Source organism: Fistularia commersonii, chromosome 21 (assembly GCF_037954325.1).
Source record: "Fistularia commersonii isolate RoL2024-O1a breed Wild chromosome 21, RoL_Fcom_v1.0, whole genome shotgun sequence".
In the NCBI taxonomy this organism is placed as follows: Eukaryota; Metazoa; Chordata; class Actinopteri; order Syngnathiformes; family Fistulariidae; genus Fistularia; species Fistularia commersonii.
Window position 1 is genome coordinate 13,068,324 of NC_141304.1, and position 12,393 is coordinate 13,080,716.

Below are 12,393 nucleotides of genomic sequence, written 5' to 3' on the forward strand. Positions count from 1 at the left end.
CGCAAAAAGAACATTTTCTGCCTGTACTACATAGTACTTTTGATAATCCTATGGACCAAACGCCCTTTGCCAGTGAACAATGTAAAATATTGCTATTCTATTCTATTCTATTCTACTGCTATAAAGAAAGCCTCCTGCATTCACCAACATTGGCAATGACAAAAACAGAAAAATCTCAAATCTTGATTTCTGGTTTCAAAAGGGAAACACAGAGGCATGCAGATCGTACATTGTTAACAGGGAATGTGTTAGGGATGCACGAAGAGATTTCGTTCAAAAACCTGGGTAACCAAAGCCACATTCACATTCAGTTTCACTTTGCATGAAAGACTGTCAACATGGCTGTCACATTACATGATCATTTACAGGCAGGAGGCGTAAAGAGTCTCTCCGGTCTCTGAAATTTGTTTCTTTATTAAGAGAAAAAAAACAGCAACTAATGACACCATCCACAGAAGATAAGAAATTAGTTCTTGTTCAAATGGATATCCCTGAGAAACAAGTGATTTTCAGTGACCCACCAATAATGAAGCAAAAACCTTCTCACCATGGGTGACAGAATGGGTTAGAATGTTGACCACACACATTTTCTTGGTAGTGAAATGTACATCCCAATGTACATACAAGCTCCAATTGTTGATTATGTCCCTGCCAGAGACACACTTTTAAGTTACTCGCCTGTGGCTCATTACAAATGAATACAAATGTGGAATTGGGACGCATCAGTGAGCCACCAGCAAGCCCCCCGACTTCCATCTTTTGAAAAGTCTCACATTATGAGCAGATAGAGAAGACACTGGATCATCAGTTTAGCTTCTAATCTTGGATGTTACGGAGACAAAAAACCATAGGGTGGTAGAAAATCGGGCCTGATACTGTGTAGGGTGAACGAAGCATGGCAATGCACAGGGCTGTGTCCATAAGTAGCTGGGAACTGGGCCGTGGGCCAAAGCTCAGGCTCAGCAGGTGAGCTGCAAACAAGACCGCTGCTGCAGAGACAGTGGAGGAGAAAATAGCACACATTCACATATACACCCCTGCCTGCCACTCCCAGTTTCACGTGGCTCCCTTTAACATGGGCACACACAAACTGCTTCTGCTTTTTTTTCAGTTTCTCTTGTGAAACAGAAAAGAAGGTTCTTCCCCAGGTCATCTTCAAGACCAAGATCCTCTCTTTCCACATCCATTCACAGTATTCTCCAGATTTACTCTCCCTCTTCTTAAAGCAGAGCGAACCCAGCTACTGCTTTTGCCTTTCCTTTCTATTGTCCTGTCCAGGCTACAGTCAGCAGTACGCCCTGCATATAAACTCATTCACAGATAAAATAAGAAGTATAAAAGTAAGAAAAAGGAGAAAATGTTTACGTTGGTTTTGTTTTTCTGATACATAGATAAAGGAAAGCGTGAAATAGCAGAAAAAATTCATAGATTTCTCTTCTGAAGTGAGTCACCCCTGCTGGGTTTAGCTACAGTTGAGACGCGCATACGCCTAACAGGAGACAGATGGGCTCAAAGGATCCGGCTAGAATCATTCTGAGACCATCTCAACGGCGCTGGGATCAGCTCCTTTGCCCAGTGTTAAACTCACATGGGGTCATTCTATGGAGCTATTATAAAAGCCAAAATACATCAGTAAACGCAAGTGGAAACCGGGATATCTCAACTTGTTCCGATTTGTAACGGTGCACGGTCGTCAAACACGTCAACCCGCTGGGAACTCCCGGAGAAAATTCACAGACTGCCTGCACTTCACCATTTGCCTTTGACTTTAATTAGCACATGCTAAATTGCAAAGTTAATAATTTATAATGGGCGAGACATTGACTATCTATACATGTGATTTTTTTTTTCAAAAATAAACCAGCAAATACGTTTGACCAAACAAAGGAAGGTACAAAGTTCTTCCTAGAGTCAGTGGCTGGAAAATGACATCGAGACTGTTTGCTGTTAAAAACATGCAGAGGACAAAGGTGTCGGTTTGTTTCTCTAATTGATCAATCGGGATATGCTTTTTATTCCCGTCAGACACTTTGTGAAATAAAAAGTGCTAATTTCTAAAAACTGTGCATGTTTGAAAACCGGTTGTTAGTGAAAAGTCACCCACTTTCAAGAGGAAGAAATCTGGCAGAATCTGGAGAGTATTACCAACAGTTTGCAGTATTTGAACAATTCAGTTTTGATGCAGAAAATAATATACATAATCCTCTAGTGTTCAAAATCAATGGCTCACTGAGCCCAAAATCATTTTCATAAACCAATTTTGTTCAGTCAAGCAGCATATACTGATGCTCACACTGAACCAACCAATAGTAGCAGGGAGAGATGAACAGGTAGTTCTGAAAGGATGTCACTAAGATGGGTGCAGTGGACTTGGGATTAGTAACAGTGATGCCTTCCACCTTTAAAGGTACATTAAAATACATTTTCCTCTAGTTCAATAACAGCCTTGTATGAATCGGTCACTCCGACCACATACTGGGGATAATGCTCCAAAAAGCCATTTGAGAATCAAAATTAAATTACAGGTAAAGGATGGGCTACTACCGCTACACTTTCTGGAACAAACAGGAGAGTTATTAAATAACCCACAAAAATGTTTCCTTCTCATAGACCTTGCACTGGTCCCATGACAAAAATTTGGAGTACAACAAACCGCTGCTAACGATACAAAATCATCACCAACAGAGAATCCAACAACGGCATCAAATTGCTTTCAGTAAGTTCGACTTTCCAGCTTAAAATGCAAATCCCTAATTAATAGACATCTATTATATCTCTCATAGTTTGAAATGATGCCAAAGTTATATTGAGTGCTTGCGGTTCATGAGATCAGATGAGACAGACTATTGTTCAAAAATACTGGTATCTTGGGATATCCCGCCAACCAGCTGCACAGATGTAAAGAAAACTTAGCTTACTGCTAACGTATCGTAACTAGATGGTTTTTGTGGTGTGGGCATGGAGAGGGGTCTCCCACAAACCATATGCTGTGATAGCTCCCTCTTGTGGCTTCCTCTGAGCAAGGGCTGCTCTGGCATGCATATAAAAAACAAACAAAAAAACCTTCCCGGCATAAGTAAAACTCTGTATTTCAGGCACAAATAGTAAAAGTGAAAGAATACTTGAGGAATTTCTGATTCAGTCACCAGAGGCAAAGATACCATTATAAGGAACATTTCCCACCGCAATAGGTATGTGACGACACCACTATTACAGATTACGTTTTCACAACATATTCAAAAAAACAAACAAAAAATAAGTACAGTTCATCTAAGATATTGTCATAATTGAAGAGAAGGAAAGCTTAAAACCCCCCAAAAATATTTTGAAATATTTTAAAACTTAAGGACAATGCTGCCCAGAGATTCAAATTCCATGAATAGAAACAACCACAACCTCCATCATAACAAGGTATACAGCGTGTATACAGTATGTCCTGCAACAGCATATTTAACTGTTAGCTTTGGTCCAAACACTTCCAAAATACTGAGACACTGTGCGCACCCCCCCCCCCCCCCCACTTCAGCCATCTTTATCTTGTCACCAACACCCTCTTCTGATCATGCCACTTAGGAAAATAACAGCGCCCGCAAATATCTACTCTCTGGGCAGAGACCGACAATAATGTTAGAGACTGAGTGTTAACTAATTTAGAAAAACAAAAAAAAAAGGATTCAAAAAATGGAATTGAAAGAGACATGGTATGTATATAATGGGATCCACCCCACTTTGAAAATGAGTTGTTTAGTCAGCAAATCCTATATTATTTTGTTTGGTTTCTTTTTTTTCGAGTGCGAAAAAAAAAACACCTGGAAAATATAAGTCAAGGGAAGCTTTGTGCTATGATGACCTGCCTTTTTTTTAAATTTTGCTGAACGTAAAATTGGTAATAAAGATGAGTATTTTCTATGAATAAAGAACATTTTCACTCTCCACATGCAGTCGTTCTCTATTGCTGGGTTTAAAAAAAAAAAGGCAAAAAAAATAAATCAATATTGAACTGGCACACGACACACACACCCACACAGTTTGCCTGAAGAATTACAAAAATATACACAGTGAATGCTTTAAACAATGGATCTAAATGTATGTATACATTTTGTCTGAGACTTACCATAGTGTGCTTGGAAGGCTTGGGGCTTGACTACTTGACCACAGTGGCTGCACATCACCAGGTAGAAGTCATCCTGGGCAGGACACTGCCCAAATATAGGCATGTCTATACACAGGAAAAGAATCAACCGGACAAGGCATAAGTCACAAAGAGGCATTTCCATTGACAACCTGGAAAAACCTATACGATTTTTTTTTAAACATGAACAACATTAGAAAAAACAACAATAAACCCCCCCTCCCAAAAAAAAAAAAAAGAATGACTTGCGATTTAGTAAAAGGAGATTTCAAACATTTTCACCTCAGTTTAGTTCCACATTTGTTACCAAATTGGTATGATCCACCTTCTAAATGCTGGAGGTCAATGGGTGAACCTGGAATTACGTCCCAAACCCACCACTCATGCTGCGTGATTCAGACCCCCAGCAGAGCATATAACATTGTAGTATGTCAATTTTTCAAACCATTGTAATAGCTAAAGATAGATAATTTGCATAACAGGGAAAGGAATAGTCTTTAGATTTGTCAGGGCCCAATTCACACATCACTTTTACGAAAAAAATGACATGTCAACAGGTGACCTGATTTCACAACATTATTAAAGTAGAAAAGAACACATGGGGGTCCTTAAAAAGAAAACCCTGCTCATCAAAACACAAATAACTCATAATTACCCATGGATATTGTCAATAACCTCCGTGATTTAGACATTAAATAGGACTTCAACGAATGCCTTTGTACCATTACCCTGACACCCAATTGTATTAAGGGCTATACAACTAATCAACCATAAAATGTAAATGTTAACTAATGTTTACTAATGTAAACTAATTCAGATTTATGACACGTGCCCCAGCAACACTTCATTTTGAGATGTGTTTATTGGAGATTCTACAATAAAAAACAATGTTGCCAAATCCATATTTCCTAAAAATAAAACAGATCAGTAGCTCAGAAGCTCAAACTGCTAAAAGTAGAACTGGCCAATGAATTGTGTCACTGCATGTCAAATGAACTCACTTCATCAAGCTGCAGTACTTGCTTCATGACTAAAAGCCACGGCTTTGTTCAAGATTTCTTTTTTAGTCAGGGAATAAGAAAGCTGGGTTTTCCATTTACGAAAAGCAAAACGAATTTTAAAAAGTACATGCAGTCTCGATTTCTGACATTACTGCAAGACTCAAACGAAACCTCACATTACAAACTCCAGTGAAACGCAGCTTCTCACCAGTGAGATCAAAATTTAACCTGGCTGAGAGAACCAGAAAATTCCTAATTATGAAGGTTAATTAAGAGGTCGCCAGAGGCATTACTGTGAGATGAGCAATTGGGGGGGTGGGGGGGGCACAAGTGGAGAGAGGAGAGCGGCTCTCCACCGCGTACTCCGCAAGGGCCATCAAGGGTTCTCCAAACATTACTGGAAGAGTGGGAGATGAATGAGGGCCATTAAGCAAAGGCCTTGTGAAAAGATTTGGCTTGTGGGTTCCTTTCTCAAGGAGGTCAGTGCGCGGTCTTGTGCAGAGGGATTGACAACCCTGATGCCACTTACAGAGTGTAAATTGTCTGAAGGCACACCGCTAAGTGTCTCTTTCAAAAGAAGTACAGCAAAAAAAAAAAAAAAAACAAAAAAAAAAACAACATTGAGGTGGGTTTGACACAGAAAATGACAAATATATGGAACGTACGAGGGAGAGTGTACATGTCTGTCGTGGTATCGTGGTATCTAACAGTGCATTGAAAGCCTCTTTATTTTGCAATCATGCATTTAAAGTATAAATCATTGATCGATGAACATCCATAATCAATCCAGGCATAACATGCAGGAAAGCTGAAGTCAAGCAACTGTCAACAAAATCACCAGTGTCAAATTAAGTTACTGTTGGGCAGACAGACAAAATTAGAGTTTGACAGCTTGCAAGTAAAGATAATCAGAAGTGAGCACAAAGCCATGGCGTTTCTGTAACAGCAGAGGTGTGCTGACTGATGCTGCTGAGAAAAAAAAACTCTTATTAGTGATATCAAATGGTTTGACATACAATTTATTTGTTACTTTTGTTTTTTAGCCTAGTAGGAGTAAGACAGATCCCTACATCCTGAGTGCTTTACTAACACAAGACATAAGAGAAAGTCCATAAAAACTTGTCATAAAAACTTGCCAAATATACAATGGCCTCTTTTATTTTATTATTTTTTTTAAATCAAGAAAAATATTTAAAAACAACATTTTTCTTCCATTCTAAAAATATGTCCCAAATAATCACTGTGCCAAATTAAGATCATTATTCCACAGTGGATATGGTCCGGTTGCCATAAATGGCAGGAAACTTCCTGCTGTTTTGTTAACACCAACGCATAATTTGTTCCAACATTGCAATTAAGGTGAAACAACTCTGGGACTGTGTCAGGGTTGGGCTCAAGGCAAGCGTGCGCTTGGCGAGCAAAACCTGCCGAAGATTGCCGTGCGTTGGGCTGGCTTGCCCTGGTGACAGCAGTCAGTAAGGGCTTATTCGTAAATATCCCCCTGTCACCTGCAACATCTCTCACTATTTGCTCTTCTTTTGTCTCAATCTCCGTGCCTGCCGGCCGCCCGCCCCGACCGAGCTTCTTCCTTCGTCAGTGTTTGCTAGCGCCTCCTTCCCAGCTTACCCCTACTTGGGCTAACGTTCCTAACTGAGTTTTTCCCCTAGTTGGAGTGAGCTAGCGCCTCCGGCGTCCCTCTGCCTGTCCCTGCCCTGCATCACCCTACCTGGTCTGCTGTTACCTGTTCATCTGGTCAAAGTAAACTCGCTATTTCAAACCCTGCCTGTTTTGGTCCAGAGTCCTGGGTTTGCGTGTGGGTCCGACCTCCCACCCGTTACAGACCGATATGGGGTGCTCGATAATCTATATTCCCATTGAGATTATGTTCTGTTACTGTATGCTGCACATGTGGAAATCGAATGGCATCTAAATCCAACAATGTTTCACATAGGTCCAACTCCTCTTAAGAGTCTCCATGATAAAAGACAGCTTTATTTTCATCTTGCTCTTTGGAGCTCTTCACCTATCCCGCTAGTTTAATGAGGTTAAAAAGAGAGATGGCGGCAATGTTTTTTTCATGTAATCTCCTTTCAAACGCATTACCAAGAAAGTGCAATCTGTAAATTTCTTCACAGACAGACCAAGCGCTGTGTCCTACGAGCCAATAATATTTCACTTAAGTGCAGGTTGATATAACAATTCAAGCAGTGTATAAACACAAGGTAAAACAACTGACCAATACAGTCCCAACAATGCTGTGACATTGTTGTGTCACAGCATTGTGACACAGCTACGTGAAGCATTAAAACAATTTGTCTAAGCATCTTCCAAGGGGTTCTCACAGGAAAGCAATGAACCTAAAAGACAAGATCGTCATAGCACAAAAGTTTTGCAGATAAAAATATTCCAAGATTTAAAAAAACCTTCCAATTGTACATTAACATAGTCAGGGTGCCAATTTCTATAACGGGATCGGTGAGGAAGGGACATGGGCAACAATCGGTAAACGTAACACTGAGGAGATTGCAGCATTGAAGATTTTCGAATTTGAAAAGTCAGCCATGGAACAACAGTTTGTCAAGCTCTGTGGGTGACTATTTTGAGTTGATGGTGAAAACACTTGCAACCTATGTTATCACCTCCAAGGAAATTTGTAATTACAGTCAACAGATTCAACTTCAGTTTGGTTGGCTTCATAAAACAGTGAAGCGTCATATGACGGGAAAAGTAGCTCCAGCGTGACTTTTGAAAAGCTCACTATGAAAAATGTGATACAACAACAGATGATAAGAAAGACTCTTCAAGGCAACGACTTAAGCGCTGGAGGTATGTTTTACAGGGACCAGAAGAAATTATATCTAAATATATGTACAAAAAGACACTCTGAAAAAAAAGATGATATCACATGACATTGCGATAATCTTGGAAAAATAACATAATAAAGTTTTTGGGTCATGCTGCCCAGAGCAGCATCATACTCACACAACTAAGAGCAAGGTCAAATGAAACTCACACACTTTCAGTGTTGCTCACTTGGGCTATTCTCCAAATCATTTTCTCAGCCAGACCCACTTGCTGGTCTGCATTCAGCCAATTAGCCATGTCTCAGCTGTACTGATAAAAGTATATCACCTTTAAAATTGGTCAAATGCCACTGTGCTTATTTTTTCCATTTATATTCTTGTGTAACAAGCGGGTGAGAAGATAAACATAGAGAGCTATCATTGACAAGAGAGCGAAAGCGACCCAACACTGAGAAAACCAGAGACGGAAAAAGGATGTGTGACACACAGAGCGAAAAGAGGACTTGTGCTCTCGGAAAGGAGAGCCCATGAGCACAGGAGAGAGGGACAGAATGAGAGACCAGTTAATTTCAGCATCCTCATGGCAGTGATGAATGATCTAGGAGTAGCAGCAGCTCTGGCTGCCTCTGAGGAGCGTGTAGACTAGCTGGGTCTGACCTGCAGCTGACAATGGCATTACGTTTCCCAGCTACCCAGACTGTGAAGGTGGCTCGGTGCAATCATTAAAAAGACCCCCAGATACCAAAATTCACGAGTCACCAAATGTCTTGTATTTACACGAGAGTGTGAAAACTATCCGTTTTTAAATGCTGAATACTTCACAATAGAAATCTTGTATGAGTCATGGTGGAGTGGTGAAGTCATCTTACTTGTAATACCCCCACAAGATATGCGGGCACACACAGTGCATGAATATGATTCTACCAAAATCGCTCTTGCCACTAGCAGCATGTCTTATTGTCTTTTCAGGGGGAAAAAAAAAAAAAGGAAATATCAGACAGATATTGCAAGTTGCGTGACAAGTAATGCAACAACAACTTTGAATTTAGATTCTTTGTTATAGCTCCCCTATTCAAGTGATGAAATTCAAGACTGGCTACTACTATGGATATACTACTTATATACATATATATTTATGAAACATAGGGGAGCCATTCATGTGGAAATCTTGTTGTGGAAGCTATATATATATATATATACATGGAATACTCAACTTGTAGTTGATTTTCATATGGATTTAAGGCACTATCTGGAAGCAAAAAAAAAAAAAAAACAACCTAATAAAGCAGAGTTAAATATCAAATTTAGACCTTGGTTATTTGCTAAGATTCAAGAATGCTGGAAAACGTGTGTCTATGTCCACCGAGTTTCTAAAATGCTTTAGACGCACGGTTGCTTCATTTTGCATTTTGTTTTCGACACTGAGATTTGGGCCTATAAATGAAACACCTAGGTACAACTGAGACAACTCCACAATTTCTGCTTTGCCACGCACCCTGGTGACTTCACCAATGGTTACCCTAGACGGTATCTAGACCGCAAGCCCCACCCAGTATAATGCGCGAGGTAGCAAGTTCAGTTACTCAATTACTCTTTCACTGTCCTGTTCACAACATCATTCACTATTGTTACAAGCAGAATAGCAGCTCGATCTATAGTCATAATACTTGAGCAGATCTACCTGCGTGTTAAATGGTTTTAACTTACACCTGCCATCCAATCAGAGGAGCGCATCCACCCCACTCTATGAGGCTGTGTATTCTAAGCTAATATTTTCTTTATCGATGTTTTGTTTCGGAATGAGTAGAAAATACTGAGGGACAGGGGGCTGCATTAATCCAGGTCATCCATCAAATGCAGCTCTGGAACCTAAACTAGATTATCTTACGTCTTCTAATGCTCTAGAAATTAAGTCTGCAATTCTAGTGCTTTTATGCTACAATGATTGAGACACTACATCAGGAATGACGCCTTCTTTCTTTTGTTCTTAAAAGATGGCAGGCCAAGTTCTAGGTGGACTGCTGCCACCTTCTGTCAATAGCACCAAACTATCTACCAGGTCCTGTGAGAAGAACAAACTATTCTGTTTTTATTTGAATAGCATTTCGAATTTTTTTAAAAATTGATGAGTCCCCACTTTAAGTGTTTCAACTGTGTAAAAGTTTATCATACAATTTCAAATATTCCATGCAAAACTGCAACACCACTAAGAGTAACGAATAGAGAGATATATTTTCTTGTCACCGGGTGCCTCTCTCTATTGAAATTGTGCAACAGACTTATGGTGTGCACACAGGCCACATTGTTGACCAATGAAAGTGCAATATTAGATAAGTACCCTGACAAGCGGCCTGTAATTAACCCTTTCCCTTACAGCCAAGCGGAAAACAAAATGTGGACACATACCAATGACACCTTCGGTGTGGGACAAAATCGGAGCACACGGTTAATCAAAAAATGGAAAAACCTGCAATATTGTCTCGTATAATATTCATTTCTTCAAAAAACAGGTGTCTTAATAATGAGCCCTGCTTCTTCCATCCTTTTGGGAGCAAGGATTTGCTAATAATTTGCATTTTTACAAATTCACTACATGAAATCACAATATGCACGTATTGTCACCATAATTTGGAGATATTTGGTGGTTGGTTCCATATAATAATTCTTTTAAAATTAGTTTAGGGTTCAACATAGCCTCATTACATAATTGTTTAGAAAAATACTAACAGCATATTGCGTTAGCTGTCTCAGGGCAATTTAGGTAGTTTGATAGATCAGAAACAAATCACACAGCATTAACTTCGCCCATAGGGAATCGAATCAAGCCTAAAAAGGATCTCTTCATTTGACTCACAACAAGGGAAACTGCATACTTTTTAATAACCCCAGCAATAACCATATTATATTTATAATCTTCCCCACTGATAAATGAGTAAAAGTGACAATTTCTGCGATTTTTTTTAAAGTTGGCTTTTTCTTCTCTCATCATATAACTGTTACTTAAATCATAAAACTGCTCCTCTGCGTCACCTTGTACTCTTTCACCTTTCCTGACGGTGGTTCCTCACCGAGATAGAACAAATCTTTTTAAATCGCTCTCAATCTGGGGGAGGGAGAGAACAAAAAAAGGGGGCAAAAAAATAAAAAGGCAAGTTTGCAAAACCTTCACTATACACTGGCGCAATGACAAACTGAATTAAGTCAAAAGACCGATCATGGTGCGACCATAAGGCATGTCACCTGTCTAAATGGACAATCACCTACTTCCGTTTCTACCTTGACTCCTTCTTGCAAGCATTGTTTGTGTGCCTACAATGTCATTTTATGTGCAGCTGTGAGGAAACAACTGAATTGACAAGGCCAGTGACAAAATATTCAAACAGATTAAACATTATCATCACATGCACGCTCCAAAGCAGGCTAAACAGAATTATGAACAAATGTTTTTGAGAAGAACTCTTGCATCAAAACTTATGACACAACCCTTTTAAAATTTGTGTGAATTAAACTGACACCACTGTGATGACATTGTTCACCTTGAGATTTTACTCCTAACAATCATTGCACATGAAAAGAAATAAATAACAACGAATTTATTTCTATTTTTTTTTTTTTAATTATCGTTGGAGGTCTGGAAAAGCCACAAACAAACAATAGCATGTATCTCAATAAGCACGTCCTTATAGCAGCAAAATGCCCATGGAATAACTTAGAAGGTCAAACTGTAAATGTGCTCCAAATGTCTCCTTGAAAAGGAGATTAAAAGTCCTCATAGCAAAAGTGATTTAATGTTAAAGCGGATATGTAGTTTAAAATGCATGAAATATATTGAAATACAACATTTGAGGGCAGCACGTGGTAAAGTTTGCTGTGAATAACTCCCGAGACCAACAGACTACATTAAGTGGGTGTCAAATCCTGACATTAAAACAAACCAGACTGAATTCAATTTGGTACTGTTACGTTAGATGAACAGACAATTTAGTTCTCCACACTTGAACTCTGTTCACTCTGTCAAACAGCTAATTCTGATATCAATCTTATAGGTTGGAAAGCCTGGGAAAACTGCATGCAACCATTGATTTTTAAATAATCATGAACCATTTATGTACAAAATAATGGCATACATCAAAATAAAACAGTGGCAGACCATTAATTTTCACTGACTGATGAAACCCCATCAGTTAAGCTTGTCTTGGCAGGAAACATGTTGAATAATGCATGAACCTTTAAACTTACATCACAAACAGATGCGTAATCACAGCATCATTACATTGTCACAGGAAGGTGGTTGCTATTTCATACTCTGGTGTCACCAAGCCTCATATCTGGCTGACGGGGATGGATTTAATATGGTATGTCAAAACTATGCACACGTTGTACGTTAATAGTTTCAGGAGTAATCCTCAATCTATGTTTTTTATTCGGTTTACCTCCCGACCCTCCCAAGAAAATA

At 39.3% G+C, this 12,393-nt stretch overlaps 1 protein-coding gene across 2 annotated transcripts in view; it reads right to left on the reverse strand.

The window, feature by feature from the left end:
* atxn7 (ataxin 7) overlaps positions 1-12,393 on the reverse strand; it is a 32,500-nt gene that overhangs the window by 12,179 nt on the left and 7,928 nt on the right. For both annotated transcript variants that reach the window (XM_086168826.1, XM_086168825.1), the window contains one exon: positions 4,115-4,219. In XM_086168826.1, the coding sequence (XP_086024952.1) occupies positions 4,115-4,219 (105 nt within the window). The remainder of the gene's footprint in view (positions 1-4,114; positions 4,220-12,393) is intronic.